At 35.3% G+C, this 20,923-nt stretch overlaps 2 protein-coding genes across 10 annotated transcripts in view; one reads left to right on the top strand and one right to left on the bottom strand.

Moving 5' to 3' along the window:
- Positions 1-11,005: 11,005 nt before the first annotated feature.
- magi2a (membrane associated guanylate kinase, WW and PDZ domain containing 2a) overlaps positions 11,006-20,923 on the top strand; it is a 220,629-nt gene continuing 210,711 nt past the window's right edge. For all 9 annotated transcript variants that reach the window (XM_058773745.1, XM_058773746.1, XM_058773748.1 and 6 more), the window contains exon 1: positions 11,006-11,441. In XM_058773745.1, coding sequence (XP_058629728.1) covers positions 11,159-11,441 — 283 coding nt within the window. In that variant the 5' untranslated portion in view covers positions 11,006-11,158. The remainder of the gene's footprint in view (positions 11,442-20,923) is intronic.
- On the bottom strand, positions 16,611-18,722 carry LOC131539284 (zona pellucida sperm-binding protein 4-like). The gene is made up of 8 exons (XM_058773755.1): positions 18,368-18,722; positions 17,871-18,058; positions 17,703-17,800; positions 17,478-17,635; positions 17,195-17,387; positions 16,978-17,125; positions 16,824-16,896; positions 16,611-16,748 (listed from the first exon to the last, which is right to left on the bottom strand). The coding sequence occupies exons 1-8, from the start codon at positions 18,696-18,698 to the stop codon at positions 16,672-16,674; spliced, it is 1,266 nt and encodes a 421-aa protein (XP_058629738.1). The 5' UTR covers positions 18,699-18,722; the 3' UTR covers positions 16,611-16,671.

Raw genomic sequence — 20,923 nt, forward strand, 5'->3', positions numbered from 1 at the left:
AAAACTTTCATTTTTAATTAGAAATGTATTACATGTATTTAAGCTGTGTATTGGGTTAAATCAAACTAAGGTGCAGCTGGATAAGGTGTACAGTATAGACACATGAAGTACACTTAAGTACAGTCTTGATACACTTTATTTTAAGTAGCTTATGTCTGTGTACTTACATTTATAATTGCGTTGTATAAAGTCTGCAACACATATGTAACAATCTTTTGGTTACATAAGTAGCTGTATAACAGACTCGGTCTGTTACATATGTGTAACAGTAGCTGCAGTAGCCTATTACATGTACATAATTACAAACTGTAAGCACAGGCTGTTCCATAACTTAGTTACATGGTAAGTACATTTTGTTTCACGTAAGTACAACGGCTACTACTAAGTATACTTAACTAGGTAAATGCTCTGTATTATGGACACCTTAAAATAAAGTGTTACCAAGTTTTTCCCTAAGCACCCCAAGGTCTTTGTATAATGAATGGGTGACACCATGAACTGTAAACAAAGTGCAAAGACTGTCAATGGTTCCACCAGTAACCCTATTATGGGAGAAAGAATTTTGAGGCACTTAAAACATTTTGAGTTCCTTGAGTACAGCTTCAGATATTTATGGGATCTTTTGTTTTTACAGTGTGACAGGACACCTAATGTGGACATGCATACAAATGCAAAGTCCACAAGACCCTATAGTTGTAATATCACCCTCTTCTCTGCATCTTGACAAACTTTTTGACATTTCGAAATGTATTTTGTTTCATGAAAATGAAGGAACAATTGACATTGTGAGTGTTGATGTTTTTCCGAAAAAAAGGTGACCATGAATGTGAGGGACTGGAACCATCACCCTCTTTATCTTGCCTATCCAATCCACTTTCTTTTTCTAACAGTACATATCCACTGGTGCAGAATGAGCGGAGCATGAGCTGACATTTTCAATTAATTCTCTCTGGTAGCTAGGGGGCAGGATTGCTCAGGGGATTGACAGCAGGGCAGAACAAGTGGTGAGAGCATCAAAAAGATGGGAAATACCAAACTTATGAAAATGTAAATGAGAGTGAAAATCCATCAGTGTGTGGCTGTTACAAAATTAAGCTGTATCTATTAAAAAATAAATAAACAATCTAAACATCTGTGTGTTGGACTTTAGCCATATCTAAGATATATAACAGAAATGTCCCATATCCGACTCTGATTAGTCAGTCTTGCACACATTTAAATGAAACCTTCGTATTAGCTTCTTCTTCGCCCAAGTTGACCAGTTGGTGGCACTGTTGAGTTTGGTTCTTCTGTGCAAAATCCTGAGCTCAAGGCAGGACAGAGACACAAACATGGTTTAGTATCTGGGTCATGTGAAATAATTAAATTTCATTGGCCAGGGAAAATATTTATCAAATTGTGTGAGGCTCACGTGGCGTGTAGGTGTGAAACAGAAAGAAAATGTCTATGATTACAGCGTGAGTAGATAAAATCAAGCCTAAAACATGCTCTAACAAGTTATCAATAACCCTGTGTCAAGTTGTTGACAGGCTTTCACAACATATTTGTGACTTCAAATGGCAAAACTGACAGGCTAATTCGTACATGTCAGCTATTTAAAGAGTTCCAGGTTGATTTTTGACCAGCCAGCCCTGGACTGTAATTTTTGTAGATGGTTATGCTCCATCTGCCTTTATTATATTTTGACAATGTTGTTCCTCTTTGAATGCAAAGTACCTTTTTTTTGTTGAGCTGTTCAACATCTGAAATGGATTAGCAGTGCCATGCTAACTGCCATACAATGGCTGACTAGGCTATGCTAACTTGGGTCAGTGATAAATAGGTATGTCCTTAAATAAATTAAATGATAAGAGGATAAGTAAAAAGAACATTCTTAAATAAAAAAGTATGATAGGGTCTTAGAAATGTACTTTTTGTGGTTTTGAAAATTTCCATTGCATTTTTCAACAACATTTTAAACTGAATGACTGTAAATGTCATGTGGTGTAACCATAAGAAAAAACATATTTTCAATATGTGAGTGCACACATATTAGTGATTATTTTTAAAATCAGTTTTAAATATATTTTTTAAGGTAAAATGTATTAATTATCAAGGTACTATTAATACTAGCCAAAATAATTAATTATTCTTAAGTATTTTGTGGGGTTATGCCATATGACATTTTACACCTTAACTAACCTTCCCTGTAATGTAATTTTAGAAAATGTATTGACTTTGACCCACAGATTTGAATGTTATTATTTATTATCGTTAAATATTTGTTATGTTTTATTTTTATTTAGAAAAAGAAAAGAAATAATACTAAAAAGTTATGCCAAAGTACAAAACAAAGTAAGATTTCCTTTTCAAGTAAAAAAAAAACAGTTAATTTAGTTAATTCTGTTAATTCTATCATCCACAATTAATCACATGTTAATCACAGAAGATATAGTTTTAATCCATTGCATGTATGAATGTATTTTTTAATACATTGATATCTCTAGACACACACAAACAAATAAATAAAAAATATAGCATCGTCTGTTGTCAAATATATCTTAACCCAAAAAGCTAGATTTCTTCAGGTATATGGACCTCCTTTATCACAATTCACACTTTCAGGGTGGTTTTCCCATCAAATGCATGATAAATCCACACATATGAGTGGAGAAACATTTCCAACACCTGGAAGTCCAGTTGCTTTTGAATAAATTGCACCTGACTAGGCTTGGTCAGCATTTGAATGCTGCAAAACAGAGCCAGTTGACATCTTAAATTGTACAGTTTGTCGGTGCGCTTTAAAGTGTTTTAGCTGTGCCTTTTGCAGCCTGCCTCTTTACATAAAGAATGGAGGCCGACATCTGAAGTGGGAGGGTTACATAACACTCTCAGTCCAAAGAGTGTGTGATATTATGGGTTCATTTCATGTAAAAGCAAGAAAGATTCAGAGAATTCGGAGCATTACACACCATGTTAACATCTGTACAGAGCATTACAGGACAATGATAGGTTTAGAAGTGCTTCATGGAAATGGCGCATGTCGTTTTTTCCCCTGCATTAACTGACTCCTGCTGTACTATATATTGCACATATTGATAGGTGATTCTTTAGAGTGTGCTTTTAAGAAGTCGCACTTGTATATTAAATTTAAAGTTGTCTTGATAAAATAACAGTTCAGCTAAAAATAAACTCTGCCACCATTTACTATTCCATTTAAGAATGAAAGAGTACCATAAACGTGGTACTAAAGCTGTAAAGCTGCTAAATTGGTGCAATATATTAAGTCTTATGATAAATTTGTGAGGTACAGTACAGACCAAAATTGAAGTCATTATTTAATAAAAATCTTTCCCTCAGACCGTGTGCAATTTGTCAAAACCTGGAGCCGTATGTACAAGGGTAAATAAGATTTAAGAGTTATCATGATTGGCAAGGTCTTCATCAATAACACTAAATAAATGTTAGTTTCTTCTTTACGATAAGCTTCAGAAGACCATTTTTTGTAGCTTGACAGTGATTGTCCACATGTACTTTCAATGTTAGGAAAAAAGCAGCCAGGATGTTTTCAATTTCTGAATTAAATTAATTTTGATATTTTTTGCAGGGCATAAAGTCAAAGATGTCAGGGTGGTACAACTGTCGTGACGTCATAATGCAGAAAAAAAGCCTCATTTAAAAAATGAAATCCATGAAAAGATCTAAGTAAGTTTAATTTTTAAACTGCCTGTCTGCTTGTTTCTACTTGAAAAAAAAAAAAAATTATGATATTTATAAGTAGGTAAGTTAGTAAATAAATAAATACATACATACATAAATAAATGCTTTTTACCTTTAAAATATATTTTTTAAACATTTTGGAAAATAATTTGATTAAGTACACTCACATGCATTTAAAGTATAAAAAATATATATATATATATATATATATATTCATTAATTTAATGTTTTTATACTTGGTTCGATGGTTACACCCCATGACATTTGAGTCAATGGGGTTTTGTTGTTGTTGTTGTTTTTGTCCTTTATTCTTTGATTGATTGATTGATTGACTGATTGATTGAAAATTGTATATACAGTTTTCAAAACCATATGAAACCCACATAAATACAAAGAGTACATTTTTAAGAACTTGGCACATGTGTTTCTTTTAAATTATTGTATTTCTTTTTAATTATTATTCCTGTTCTTTATTGTAGAAGCTCTCATTTGTTATTAAACAGATATTGGGATAACATACCTGATTTATAATTGGTAAACCCAACTGCAATCATTTTAATATAAAAATTATTAAATGACTGCCTCCACTATCTCCCAATCAGATCCCTAACGATTTTTAACTCTTGTGAAACCCAGTGACAGCAGGACGGTGGCTCTGTTCCAATAACCTCATGGAGTCTGACACATACAGTATGCTCCGTCACAGGTGATTTAGACTGGAGTCCATCATGTCACAGCTGTCATGTTCATGATGGATGCGTGCAAGTAATTTACTCCGTTTTTCCTATTGACACCCCAGCCTTGGACTCAAATAGAGTGCTTTACAGGAAGAGAGGAGGGGAGTGACTCTTTAGTGACTAAAAGCTTAGAATCTGAAAGCAGTTAAATGCGTTTTGAAGGTAACTTATCATGCAGCTGATATTTTGTCAGGAAAACGCTCCCTTGAGGTCTGTCCACATGCCACAGCAACCTAACTACAAAAACGGCCCAAATTTGTGGACCTCAGAATAAAAAAATTTATTATTCGTATTTTATAACATTTGTAAATCTAAGAGACAGGTCCCTCAGCTAATGAAGATATATATCGTTGTTCTGATTTGAAGAATGTCATCCTGACCTCTCATGGCAGTCTGTTTGGGAAACCTGAAATGATCTCCCAACAGCAGCTTGCTGGAGGCTTAGCTTTCACTCAAATCAAAAAACAAACTTCATTCAGTCATTTAACGATAAACACTATATTGTGAATAGTCTTAAATAAAAGGCAATTGTTTGGCATGAAATAATAATGGCACACATTTTATAAACAAAATCTAGATTTTTATTTATGTATTTTAACCTGGAAATAAAAAGAAAGAAAGAAAGAAAGAATTTTGAATAATTGAAAAGCAGAAACATATGTTGCAAAAAGAAGAAATATTTAACATTCTGTGTCATTTCTGGGTCACTTAGTCTATCAGTTGTGACATGTATGTAAACTCAGATGTGCTGTTCTTGCTTCCATTGAAATACAAAATGCAACTCATGTTAAATGAAATGAAATGAAATACACTTTATTGTTATTAGGGATATTTTACCTTAAAATGAAAATTCTGTTATCATTTATTCACCCTCATGTTGCACCAAACCTGTATGACTCTCTCCTGTGGAACATAATATATATATATATATATATATATATATATATATATATATATATATTTTTTTTTTTTTTTTTAAAGTAAGTGGGCACCAAAACTGTTTGGTACCAATATTCCTTTAAATATTTTGACTTCCACAGAAGAAAGAAATGTTTATAAACAAGTTTATTTTATTTTATAATTCACTTCATTTTATCAAATTATTTAATTCACTTTATTTTAATACTTTTTAATTGCATTGATTTATTTTATTTTTAATCAAATATAGTCTTACATAAAATATGCAGTATTTCAATTTCAATTTAAAGTCTATGATTAGCAAAATAAATATGAAACATATTTTTCATTGTATTTTTTTACAGAGAAATAATATATTTTTATAGAATAGAATAGATTATATCTTTATTGTCATTGTAAAAAGAACAATCAAAAAAACAAAAACATTTAGGAGCTCTTCAATGGCAGAATAACAATAAACACTAAACATTGTATATAAATAAGGACAATTGTGAAAGAAGAAACAAAGTAAATTAAATTAGGTAAATATATACAAACAAATAAACAGTAAAAACAGACAAGACATGTTTACAAAAATATGCAAATATTTTTTATAGAATAAAAATAACCATAGCTACCAGTTTTTACACTAAATATGTGACCATGGGCGGCAAAACAATCATCTGAAAGCTGAATAAATAAGCTTTCCGCTGATGTATGATTTGTTAGCATCGGACAATATTTGGCTGAGATGTAACTATTTGAAAATCTGGAATCTGAGGGTGCAAAAAAATAAAAAATAAAATCGCTTTTAATGTTGTCCAAATGAAATCCTTAGCAATGCATATTACTAATCAAAAATTAAGTTTTGATATATTTGTGGTAGGAGATTTACAAAATATCTTCATGGAACATGATCTTTACTTAATATTCAAATGATTTTTGGCATAAAAGAAAAATCAATCATTTTGACCCATATTTGTAGTTATTGCTACAAATATACCCCAGTGACTTAAGACTGGTTTTGTGGTCCAGGGTCACATATAAGCATTTTTAAAACAATTTCTGCAGGTTTTGTCCTTCTAATTCAAATAAATGGATACATACACTTTTACTAAACACATTTCTGTTTGTTTTTTCGTTTTTCAGTTTTTTGTTGTTTTTAATTAATGTCAGTGGAGTTTGTTTGTGGTAGGGCATTGCTTTGCAGTTAAGTTTAACACTTAAGGTTAGGGTTTATTAAAATCTCTAACCCTATCAGTAATAATAATATGTTTGCCTTAGCAAACACCACTAATAAATTCATACAGACTCACCCAACTTCAGAAACCAACTGAGATTCTTGTTTCAATCTACTCTGGTTATTGCCGTCCCAAATGACACACATCAGCCATTAACAGCTCCTATCTGCGTCCCTTTCTGCTCCCGTTAAAACCATCAGGCTCTGCCTCTTCATTCCTGGATGGCTTTAAATTGGCTGAAAATTACGCCTGTCATAATCATTAGATCATGTTGCCTAGCAATATGTTGCAGTCCCCACGGCGACATCACTGTCAGGACCAATGTGCTCCCATCTGGTGGAGTGCATTGTGGGAGCGAGAGATTGCTTCCTCCAGCTTTTGGATCTCTGACTCGATTGTCCTGTTTAGGAAGGCCACCTGCTCTCTGATGTACCAGCAGGCATGGAGCGTCTCGATTTTGGGAGCACTTTTCTCTTGGATGAAAGTGTGCGAGTGTGGGTGTGAACATGAACCAGATTTGGAACAAGCTCTAAACAACAGTCTGTTTATAGAAGATGGAGAGTACATGTACAAAAAAAAAAAAAAAAAAGCTCTGACCTAACAGAGCTGCATACTGCTCATACTTAGGTTTAGGGATTGGAACAAACCCCTAACCCTGAGTAGTAATCTTCAGGACACATTGTTTGTGCTATGAGCATAAATCATACCTTAAATCATGTTCTTATGGTAACCTGTGACTTATAAGTAAGGCTTGACTTTGGTTGCTTGACTGTATTTGAGCCATTACTGTGGTTGAATGCAGCTGTCAATCTCAAACACTGAAGTAGGGGCAACAAATGTATGGGTGAGTCATTGAATAAGTCACTTAACCTATTTGTTTGCACAAATTTTTTATTTTTTATTTTTTAAAGAAACAAACACAACTACTGTGTGTTGCTTGGAGACATACAAGGGCTGATCCTGCTTTGACTTTTGAACTGCATGTCTGAAATGTAAATTAATATTTAACATGCACTTATTCTCTATTCAATGTTTAATAAAAGCGATAGCACACTCGTAATGATGCTAGTCTGAATATCGCATCCACACTGATATTCAAAACATCCAACAGAATGCATTTTTGCAGTCCACCCCTAGTAAAAAAGTAATATATTTAAAATGCATTTATTTCATAATAAGTATAGTTCAAGTCTATTACCATGGACATTCTTTGAGATTTACTGATATAAAATTTATTATTCAACATTATTTGGAGTACTACTTGTGCACAATGAATGTTTCAAGCCTAAAATGTTTTGAATGTCACTATTGATGAGGATTGTATGATCTTTGAATATTATCGGTCTTTAAATGCAAGATATTTAAAGTGTACCTGAAGTATAATTGCAGTAGTTCCATATTAGCACAATCGAATATACTTCAGTATATCTTTAGTTGGACTTCAGCACTACTTCCACACAATTAAAGTGCATTAAGTACAAAATTAGTTTAGCAGACTTTAAGTATACCAGTTTAGTACACCAAAAGTACAACTGCAGAGTATTTTATTAAGTACAAGAATATGTGAATGTATTTGTAGTATACTTAGCATGAAATAAATGTATTTCAAATACATCGGCTACCCACTTGTATTTTCTGCAGTGTATTTCAGACTTTAAATTTTGACTGTAAACCATGCATTTTTTCACCGTGTCTCAAGTTTTTATGCAAAAATGCATTCTGTGTGAATATCTGCTTACTCGTGTGAGGTTAAATTGCTTGTGCGTCTTTTATGTGGACATGACATCCATTTCAACTCCTCAATGTCCTTTTGCCATGCTCAGGGAATTCCTAAACTTGTTTAAAACCTCCTGCCAAACAATTCTTCTTGCCTTGTCAAAACACCCTCCTCTTTCTCGCCCTCTCCCGCTCACTGTCTCGATACTCCCATCTGTGGAATGCAGAGAGCTGCTCCTCTGTCTCAGGGAGCAAAGGTCACAGCACTGGCCATTGTTATTTCCTCTTAACGTCACCTATCTAAGCATCATCCTATGTATTCCTTTCAGAAATAAGAAAATCATTAAGCCCGCATGCGGTATACTCACCCACAGTGTTCATTTTCAGCATGAATTCTGTAATCTAATGAAATAAAGTCAGAGAATAGAAGACAGAGTATTGCAGATATCAGTGAAATAAGCAGTTGGCTGTTTAAAAGATAATAGGGAGTTTTCTCAGTATGGAGTTAAATGCCCTGTAATAATATTTCTAAAGCGACTCAGGGGAACTGTCTTGGAAGACAAAGTGCCGACTTGAAAGAAAATTTTGTGTGATGATGGATTATAGCAAAACAAATAATAACTTAAAACTCGTTTGGCTTGGTTTCAGCCTCGTTTGATCATAAAATGATGTTGTGTTGCTCTGTAACTAATCTACTTGAAAACCTGGTGCTCTAATAAGAAAAACTGCATTGTGCAAGATTAAAATAGCTGTACTGCCATGATATGGGTATGCATATGCATATGTATAAGGTGGCAAAAACATGTTTGTGAACCCTTTGAAAATATCTGCATTTCTGTATTGATTACTCATAAAGCTGATCAGATTTTCAAGTCACAGTTTTATTGAAGATACTGAGTGATCATTGACAGGACAGGTGGGAAAAGGCCTACAACGTCTCAAAAAGCTAATTGGGGTCAATTAAGAAGATGAGATTGAAAGTGTAGTTTGGGCAGATGCCCTGCACTTTAAATATAAGCACACAGAACCTAGAAATTTCAGCAAAAGACCTCCAGAAAACCCTAAAAACTTTGTTCATGTGGACAACAGGACAGGATTATGGAAGCTACTGCTGTCTAAAAAAATTATGGAGACATGTCTCAGTCTTACCTGGTTGTTCCATTTCTGGGAAAATGTTCAGAACATTTTGTTTAGAGGAAAAAGGGTACTGCATACCAACTCCAAACCTCAGCTCAACTGTCAAACATGGTGGACGGAGCGTCATGGTTCAACACTGCTTTGCTGCCTCAGGGTCTAGACACAATCACTGAAGGAAAAATGAATTATAAAGTCTATCAAGACTTTTTTTCAATTTTTTTTTCATGGAGAATGGCAGAAAAGTCTTCAAGGTTTAGAGAAGTTGAGTGACGCGACAAAGACTCGAATCACACAATGCCATAAATAATGACTGAAAAGAAGAGAGTTCTGCCAATTCAGATGTCTTATAAGCAGCTACAGAAAATGTGTTTTTTAATAATAATAGTAGTAGTAGTAGTAGTAGTATATACAATTTATGTGAGATTAACCATTTTTCACGATGATTCTAAATTTTGTGCAAAACATTCTAATTATTTTGTATTCTACAAAAAGAATGAGAGTCAACGAAGATAGAATTTTCATCATTGGGTCAATTACATGTGTTCGGTTACATTATCAAATTCTCAAATTATTGTTATCTTTATGACAGTTTAAAATGATCCTACATATCAATCGTATGCTATTAAAATAATATATATATATATATATATATATATATATATATATATATATAAATATATATATATAAAATGCTATATAATGCTATAAAAATAATAGAAATTTAATGGAACTGTGATTCATATAGACGGATCTAACATTTCCACTGTGTTTGTGAAATACTTGCTTATCAAGGTTAATTTAAAAATTGTTGTCTTCAGTTTCTGTGTTTAAAACTGTGATCTTTTGCCTACAGCACTACAGCTGCAGAAGAAAAAAAAAAAAAAGTAAAACTTTATCCCAAACTGAGTTCCATTTTGCATTTTCTCCAGGAGGCGGCACAGCAGTCGTTTATAATGGAAAAATCGCCCCGGGCTGAAAGTTCCGTTACTTTCTTTTTCTCTTCTTTTCTTTTCTCTTCTCTTCTCCAGCGGGAAGCGTCTCTTCTCTCCTCCTTCTCACATCACATCCGGCTCAGTTTCCCGAGCACTTTGGACTCGCTTACAGTGCAGCGTTAGGAAGTCCGAATCATGTAAGCGAATCGATTCGTAAGGACAGTTCGTTTAACTTCGACTCATTTGATTCATTTGTTGTCTATAAGTTCGCAAACGTCCAAGTTGTGGCATTTTAAGTGTAGAAAGTATCAGTGAACTGTCTTAAAAATATTTACCGAATTTTAGTCATCATTTAAATGTGTCTTCGCGCAGCATTTTGTTTAGCTCATTTATTTTTATAGTGAAATCCCGCGTTTAATGAAATTCTTCTTTAATTATTCATTAATTATCACATTTGTTTACTTTACTTTACTGGTGTCAGATTTTTGCGGCATTTGCGCTTCCATAATGTCGTAATTTTTACTCCTGTAGTTCACCTTACAGCCGAGTGATTCACAAACGCTTAGCGAATTGGTTCAGAAGAATCATAAAAAAAAGAACCGGTTCAAAAGAACGGCTCCTACGCGAATCGGACATCACCGTTACAGTGAGTGTAGCAGTTTTAAGAGGCTGCCGTGGATCTGCTGCTGATATGGAGACTCTTACCATCCACAGACACTGATCGTGCAACTTTACTGAGCCGACTGAACGGATTACGCGCTTTCATGGCTGCTCTCCTGTCACATTAACAACTCCAAAAATGTCCAAAAGCCTGAAGAAGAAAAGTCACTGGACTAACAGAGTCCACGAGGTTGTGTTATCCAGGGGTCCGAGTGGTGATCTTGGGTTCGAGCTGCAGGGAGGCGCGGAGAATGGACAGTTCCCCGTTATTGGAGAGGTGAAACCGGACAGGGGCAAACTGCACCAGGACGAGCTACTTCTGGAGGTCAATGATACTCCAGTGGCCGGACTGACCATCAGGGATGTGTGGGCTGTGGTCAGACACTGCAAAGACCCTGTCCGCCTAAAGTGTGTCAAACAAGGTTAGTTTACATTCATTTAAATGTAAAGTTCATTTAAAGTACCAACATTTTTGCCGGTTTTCAACAAAATGGCATAACGTTACTTACTACAGTTGTCATTACTACTGTAAAAAGCATTTACATGAAAGTTAACGAAGCTCCCAGAAGAACATTTCGACTTTGTTTATTTATTTATTTCAGTGTTGTTAAGCATATACAACTAGGAAGCAAACAAGCGCTAGTTTAAGTTTTTCTTGTCTTCTCAACGCGTTATCACACTTTTATTGTAATATAAATTATGCGATTATGGCAGAAATTATGGTTGCTATGGTGAATAAGGTTACACCTGTTTGTGTACGTATTTTCACGTGAGCGTGAACTTTTGCATATGTTATGTATCGCATTGCATCCAAATGTAATATAAGAAGAAAGAAGTGGTGTTGTTAGAGTTTCACAACCGCTCAGACTCGCGCGTGAAAGTTGTTGGTTTGTTGCTATAGAAGCGAAGTTGGTGTGTTTCTGGAAAGGGGGCGTGTCCATCGCCACAGGAGCGCGTCCTGGTGGTGATGTTACGTCATCGTCACGTTCATAACGTCACCGCGCTGCATTTAGTGTTTGTAAACATTTTGCTACATTTACCTAATTTGAGCTTCTTTGTTGACACTGAAGGGTTATCTTTCCGTTATCCTTCAGTGTAGTTTGTGTTATCAGACTGTGATCCGGTCTTTGTGGGTGTGCCGTGGTTCTGAAATACATCATGACATTACTATTTTCCCAATAGGCCTGTATCTGAACCTCACAATCACACTGTCATGGATGATGCCAGTTTAGTTCAACAGAGTGGCTTGTCCTTTCTGTTTAGTTACAGACCCATAATTGTAAGCAGTTTAGCTTCTGTGAGATTACTGGTTTAGGATGTGAGCATGGCATTCCTTTCCTTTGACATGTTGTTTTTTAATAAAACCTACCATCAGTAAATGTGTTCTAGAGCAGGGGGTTTAGAAATCTTTGATCCCAGGAAACCCTCAAATATGATGATCACTGGGTTTTTTTTATAAGTTTGACTTAGCATCTCATTATATTTAGACATTTTATTATAATAATGACTTAAGATCTAATACAAATGAGAATAATAATAATCAATAAATAATAAGAATAATTTTACTTAAAAAAATATATATATATTGCAATGAAACTGAATCTTATGTTTGTTGATATGAGTTGGTTGTCAGTTGTTGTGTTTCATTAAGTTAATGTCCCATAATAATGAATAATCTCATTTTATTCAGAAAATTTCTCATAATACTTACTATCTCATAATAATGAAGTTAATGTTTCATAATAAGAAGAAACTTTCCTATGATATAGAAACTTGATTAAACATTAATAATGTAGAATTTGGTAAAGCTGAAATAATAATCAGTAACTTTCTCATAATAGTGAGTTAGTATCACATAATAATGAGGAACTTTCTCATAGTAATGACTATGAAATATTGCAAAGAAAAATCTTATATGTTTATTGATATGAGTAGGTTATCAATTGTTGTTTTTATTACATAAAATATATAAATAAAAATTAGACACTTTCTCATAATAATGAGAAACATTCATAATAATAAACAATCTATTATAACATTATTATTACTTACATCTTATTAACGTACAATGAGAAAGTGACCCATTATTAGACTTTAAGTCATAAATAATAATAATAATAATAATTATTATTATTTTTTTTTCATATTATTTTCAATTTTATGGAGTATCAACTAATTATGAGCTTTCTCATTATTATTTTCTCAGTGCAATGAGATTATGATATGGTAAATTATTATTATTAAAAACAAATCTTAAGTCATAAGTGCTAAGTGATAATTATAAGAAAGCTTCTCATTATTATGAATCATATTTTCTACTCGACTGAGGCGGAAACGACCCAACCCTAATGCATGATTATTATTATTATTATTATTATTATATGCTTGTATTTTATTAGATGCATTTAGCTTCTTTCCCCCTATTGTCCATGACCCAATCAAAACAGACCCATTAGTGACAAGCCACTGCTCTTGACATCTTCAAATTTGTTCATTGTATATTTTAGCCTGTGAGAATTATCGCTGAAAATTGAGATTAAAGTCAGAGGCACTACATTTCAAAGAGAAGACACATTTGACATTGCCACCTTATTTCATTGCCATGACCCTTGGATTTTGCTGTAGGCACAACAAAATCAAGAGATCAATAGTTTATATGAAGCACTTTCAGTTACAGCACTCAGTTTCAAGTCACAGATTTTAGTTCGTCAACGTCACCTCCCCCTTTGCTCTCAGCAGAGCAATGCTTGTTCAGCTTTACAGAGGGTCAAGGATGTGCTGTATCATTTGGATAGCAACACTTTATACAAAACCTTAAAAATATCCAAACCCTTTGGCCTGATATTGGGAAGTATCCCTTCTGTAATGCAGTGCTTTTATATCTAAATTATGCTTTCACTGTTTTGACATCCAGACACTTATTTATTGGTCAAAAGATGTGGGTTTTTCATTGGCTGATCTGGATAATTATATCTAAAGAGCACAGCTGTACTATGTTTATATATATGTATGTGTGTGCTGTAGATAGTATCAGTGTTTCCATACTGGTAGTTAAAAAAGTTTGAATTTTTGTCGAAGCGTTTCTTGTTATATTTTTCTTTTTCGAGTGCAGTAGCAGGGGCCTACTTGATATTCATTGGACACGGTAGTAGGGCATACACAAAACTGTGGTTGGTTTGGTCAGATGCCTATAAGTACCCTAAGATGAGATGTCTGTAGCATTCATCTGTGAAATAACAGGTTGTGAAACACACACACACACACACACACACATTTACACAGCCTCCCGGGATGACCTGGCCAACTTTTTGATGTCTGGGTTTTGAGTTATCAGCAAGACGGATATTGGCAAAATCATTTTTATTTTACTTTGAAATGCTGCAAGCCGACCTTTAAATATAGATTTGTTACAACATCATAATTATGGCACATCACATTATTGTATTTATGTTTCATTCATCCCCTTGAGGTAGGATGATATGAGGTTGACATAAATTATCATCTCTCAGCCTCCAGTTATAATTGTAAATTTAATTTGAGATTAGAAGATGTAATTATAATCATGCCAGCTGAATTGATGTGTTAATGTGCAACACTTCTGGTCATTTTCTCTCGTTTCCTGTTTTCTTTGACCCTGGACTCTGTGTTTCACGTTCCTCTCTCCACCCACTGCCTGACCTGCCACTTTTATAAAGCGTTTAGGGCCAGCGGTAGGCCACATGCTTGTTTAAACCACACCAAGGGGTCGGCATAACCAGGATGTGATGTCGCATAGATAGCAAGTGCACATTTTCTGATACTCAGCTTTATTTTAGATAGAAAAAAAGTCTTGTGATGGAGCCGGCACCACAGCAACTGGAATGCATGATATCATACAAGTGCGGTTGTGGCATCTGTAAACCTAGGGCTTTCACTTTGGCATGAGTTTAGATTTATTTCACCAGACTGAGTGAAAAGAAACAGCTCATCCTGCAGCCTTTGTGCCATGTACAGCAATGATAACTTGAATTGCGAGGCTTTTTGAGAAGAGGTGTGCAATTACTTTAAGTGACTTTATAACTTGATTTTGAACCCATTCACCACAAATAAACAATCTGTTCAGAAAGATATGTTCGGATTCATTTTCTGGTCTTTTCTGAAGGTTACAGAAATCAGTATAGGTGGCAACAAGAGTCACGGAATAAATTGAATTAAAGTGATAATCCTTCCCCTAAAAATAAACAGTCCGATTTTTAACTGATTGAACTATCATTTTAATTTTGTTCATATGGAAGCTTATTTTTGCCATAAAAGGAACAATAACATGCTCTGGTAAATTTTACTATCAAAGCTTTCAAAAGCACCAGGGAGCAACTGGGGGGTATTGAAAGTGGAAGAGAACAATATTGCAATCACAATTATTTAACACGATAATGAGTGGGCCATATGACCAAAACTTTATACGAGTGATTGTTTTAAAGATAGTGACGCATATCAAATATATATTTCCTGTAAATAAGGTTGCTATGACATCTACATTGTAGAGACCTGCAAAATTTCACAAGTATTAGGTAACTAGCCTATTAGTAACAAACAAAAAGTCCTTAAAATCATTGAAAATAACTAAACTGTCAGTAATAAAAAGCAAAGGACAAATACAATAGAATAAAAAGATACAAAATAAACTGTGCTTTAATGTTTGTTTATGCAAGTCTCAAGTATTTAATTAACAGCCTACTACAGAAATGAATAAATGTAAAATAAAACAAGTCTTCACTGTAAGAATTAAACTTTGTTTCTTAAAGCAACAAAGGTCCTTCACTCAAGAGTAGTGTGAGAGTTTGAACGTCTTGTTTGATTAATATTAAGCAGTCGCAGCAGGATTATTAGGCTGCTGTCACTTTAAGAGCCACACGGATCCAATTTACTGTTACACGTGTATTTTCATTCTCCTCAACTCTTTACGTTCATTACATAACCAATGAAGGTATACAAGAATAATCACCAAGTGCCACATTAGTGTATTTGACCATTTAGGCATGCACAGCTTGAGCTAAAAGATGACTTTACATGTCCTGTCTCAGAGCACACCACAGAAATTCTCCTGAGGAAGCGCAAGTTCTCCTTCACGCTTAAGAACCACAAATAAATCTAATATACTTCATTAAATCAAGCACATGCATGGGAAACTGTGCTTTTATGGAGGAGTGAAAGCGCAGTGCTGGACAGGGGGCGGAATGGGGCACAATAATTGTTTCTTGATTGTATTGTCATACTTGGAGGCAAAAATCAAAATGGTTTTGTGATTAATTGCACGGCCCTAGCTACAAGTCTGACTCAAACCCAGACCAAGTTTACCTCACTCAAGCAAACCGAGACTCGTAGTACTTAAGCATGGCTGTTAAAAATAAAACCAGGCAGACATTAACCATAGCCCTTAATTTGGTACCTTATGTGGTGCCCCAGGTTAGTTCACAGAAGTTACTGGCTTATGCATTCTGAGTCAAAGCTTTTGCACAACCTTACAAAAGGTTGTGGAACCTTGGTTTAATAGCGTGGCACAAGAAACAACCAGGGAACAGGCATGTAAGAGACTTTAAAAAAAAAAAAAAAAAAAAGCAACACACCAATAGAAAAGTGATAGTTTCCCAGAGTTTATTGAAAACACTAGATTTACATGACCAGAGTAACTTCTCCACTAGAAACCACAGTCTGCTCACTAGAGATGGTCTTGCCATGAGTGTCTCTGCCTGTAAGAGAAATGTTAAGTGTGAAGGCCACTTTTAAAATTCTGTTCCTCTAGTTAAGTTAGAGCAAGAACTCACGTTTCCTGGTGCATCTTTGCTCACAGGAGCCAGAAGATGGATGGCACACCTCTGTACTACAGTGGATAAAGATCTGACAGGGAAGAAAGAGGGCCAAGTCATAGAATCCATAAGGAGTAAAATTAAAAGGTTCAAGTAGTGGGGGAGACCATACGGTTTCCTGCAGAGGAGCCAGTGATGTCGGATCTACAAACGTGAACATCTTCACAATAAAGCGCTTGTGGTGGGTTGGGAACTGAAGACCAGATGATCCCAACACTGGAACCAACGTGGTCATGTAACGATCATCCTGGTAAGGGCATCTGAAAAGGAATGCAGCCGTCAGAAGAGGACTCATGGACTAACTGGATTAAGATTGCCATTACACGCACCCATCAACCAGAAGGTCCCACTGGGGCAGACTGAGTGGACTGGGGGTTGAAGTTGCCCAGCAGCGTCCCAGCTTCAGGACAAGGTTGGGGTCAGTCCTCTCCAAAATGCACACCTCAACATACACTGGCTCTCGCAGGACTTTTGTGACCGGATAATCAGCAGCACTGTAGTAGGACGCATAGGCCTCATCCCCTGAGGAACAACACTGGTGTTTAACCAGAAACTGCTGCCACCTGGAGTCTTAAGACTTTAGGAACACATGGACATGGGATAAGCACTTACCTTCTGCACATCCTTTGGTGACACATTGGCCATTGGCCAGCCTAAGCTCCACCCTGAGGGGTCCAGGAGCAGCTACTGGTGGAGGGGGAGGAACAGTGTTGACCTCCACAACCAGAGCTTCCACAGAAGTACCGGAGTACCTACACTGGAAGAGAAGCCTGGACAACAAACAGTGAGCTTTGAGCATGTCAGAGTTTAACGTTTACACAATCATAGATCACTCACTCAAAATGGCTGTCCCTTGTGATGGAACCAAGTGGTCCAATCCCCACTTCATACAAGGAGGTCATTCGGTTCTCATACACAACATATCCATTGTCCTCCTGCAAATAGCAACACTGTTGGCATCCAGTAGATGGCAAGCCATGCAGAATAAAATAAGCAGCTACTCACCATTATGCCTGTGCCACAGGCGGTCACAGGGAACTGGTATATAGCAAAGGAAGGTGTGGACCCCACAGGACCACAAGATGGGTCATTTCCACCCTGTAGATGGACCGAATCCAGACTCAGTCGAGGCAGCGTAACATCTCTAGCCACCACTACCACAAACTGACCATCTCTTATACACTGGACTGTCACTGGAACAAAGGCACAAGCAGGTTTGTTGAGGATCAGTTTAACACTTAAGGTGCTTAAAAGGTTCTTCACAGCAATGCCATAGAAAAAGCACTTTTGGTTCCATGAAGAACCATTCAGTCACCAGCTCACTTACCTTTTTATAATCTGAAGAACCTTTTCACCACAAAGAACATTTTGTGAAACAGGTTCTTTAAACATTAAAAAGGTTCTTTATGGAACCATTTAGACAAAAGAGGTAGTTCTATGGCATCGTGAAGCACCTTTATTTCTAAGGGTGAAATAGGAGAACGTTAATTCAACACACTTACCTGCCTTCCCATAATAACACTGCTGTCCATTAAAGCAGCAGTTGATAGCTTCACATTCAGCAGCACTGATACCAGGTTGTCCACATTGGATCTGGTCATAATCAGCTACAGCACATTTATCGAGGGGCTCTGCCTGCACCACTGGCTTCTGAAACTGAAAATTCTGAGGCAACTGCTGATTAGTCTGCTGAACTGGCTGTTGAAACCGCTGGTCAGTTTGCTTGAACATCAGAGCTTGAGAGTTCTGGGGCAAATGACTCCACTGTGGAAGAGCATGACAGAACGCACACAATGCCAGCACCTGAACCAAACACCACCTTACAGCCATCATTCAACAGTTAGTCTCATTGTTAAGATGCTACCCAATTGGTCTTTTTGTACTCTACTGATTTCAGCTAATTAACGATAGTCCCTCCCTCTTCATTAACAGTCATGGTTCTCCGGACTTACGCAACTGGGTGATTCTCATTGATTCAATTGTCCTTGTTTCATACATAAAAACACAAACTTGAGCTTAATTGAAAATAGCTTACTAGTATTATTTCTGGCATTTTGAATTCAGCCTTGGTTTTATCCTGCATTAGCTGAATTTAATTGTTGATGTTTTGATAATTCTGGACTGAACACATTTGAAACACATCTTGTACAGGCTTGTATTTTCAGACTGGGCCAAAAGAAAGTTAGTTTAACTTAACACACTCATGATTACATTGAAGCTTTGAGTGATACTTGAATCCTGCTCTATTATTAAATGTTGCATTAAATTAATTAAATTACAGTCATTCATATTATAATATAAGTGCTTTTAATATACTGCACACACTGCAATATCAGTATCCTACGGTGTAGCCTGAAATTTTATTTACCAGAGTGCAGGTTAGCCCTTCACTCATTAGGAAATAATATACCTCATAAATGTATTGAATTATTTATTGTAATATGTTTCTTGTCAGAGAAGGGTTGGCTCCACCAAGCTTTTTATTTATTTATTTATTTGTCTCTAATTACCAAAACGAGCTAAGGAATTATTTTACTTGCCACCATCACCTTTGTCTGAATCATCACATACAAAGTCATAATTAAGGCATAAAATGTCAAAATTACATTTTTAATTAGGATTATGTCAGAATTATAATTTACCAAAGCATGATTTTCAAAATTATGAAATACTAAGTCATAATGAGATAAAAAGTTGAAATTATGAGATGAAAAGTCATAATTATTTTTGTCATAAATTTTTGTCATAATTATGATTTACATCATTTTCAAAATTGAGATACCATTCATGAGATAAAAGTCAAAATTGAGATAAAAAGTCATAATTATGACATAAGTCATTTTTTTTATTACTATTATAATTATAATTTAACAAAACATAATTTTTTAAATTGAGATACCGTACAAATCATAATTAGATAAAATGTCTGTATTGCGATAAAAAGTCATAATTATGACATGAAAAATATTTTTTCAAACTTTTTTGACATATGTCATAATTATAATTTAACAAAGCATTTGTTTTAAAATTGAGACGCCATCATAATTAGATAAAAAGTCCAAATTGAGATAAAAAGTCATTTATCTAATCATTTCAAGTCATAATTAAGATATTTTTGTCATAGATATGACTTCATCTCATCATTTCAACTTTGTCATAATTATGACTTTTTTTTAAATGTCATAATTATAACTTTTTTTTAACTCATAATTGTCATAATGATGACATTGTATGTCATTATTGACTTTTTATGTCATAATTATGTCTTTTTATGCCATAATTTTGAGAATGAGAACAGTTTGTTCAAGAGAAAAATGTGCAAACACTGATTCATTCACAAACCATTACTTGAAAAACCATTAGAATTTATTTTTGACTGGTAAATAATAAAAAGGGCTATAAAGTTATATCTTTTGATTTGAGGAGGTTAGCAACCACCTAGAAATTATCCAAAGCTCCCTATAAAACACCTAACAACACCCTAGCAACCAATTTAACTGCATAGCAACACCCTACTATTGTGTCGGTGAGTATGTGCAAACACATCTAGTTTATGTTTATTTGCAGTGGATTCACTGCAGTGTTTGTTTATGAAAGCGCAGGGCCAACTGCAGTGAATGATATATCTCTGGGAATTGAGCGGACTCTAGCCTCAGGAAAGGCAGGAATGCGTTCCACCCCGTCTAGACGAGTGAAAATGTATTGATGTATCTCATTTATGGTCTCAAGCTCTATAGCATCTTGTCCACGAATGCTTGTCTTGTCATATGTCTATGCGGCTTGTGTCTCCCAGGTGAACGCATGGCTTCGTGGTGCTCATGTAGTAATGATGTGCATGCAGTCACCCAGAAATCCTGCAGCGGTCAGGAAATACTGGACCTCTGGTGATCCGAAACTGTCTTTTGCCCTCAGCACTTTAGTTATTGTCAGTCTGCATGGTGCAACGCCCATGGGTCAGAGTTTGTGATAATGGAGAGTCATTACTCTTTAACACTTCCTCTCCATCTTTTAGTCTTTCACTTTTCATTCAAGTGGGAGGTCCTCTCAAGGGAGCCAGC

Source organism: Onychostoma macrolepis, chromosome 04, assembly GCF_012432095.1.
Source record: "Onychostoma macrolepis isolate SWU-2019 chromosome 04, ASM1243209v1, whole genome shotgun sequence".
Lineage (NCBI taxonomy): Eukaryota > Metazoa > Chordata > Actinopteri > Cypriniformes > Cyprinidae > Onychostoma > Onychostoma macrolepis.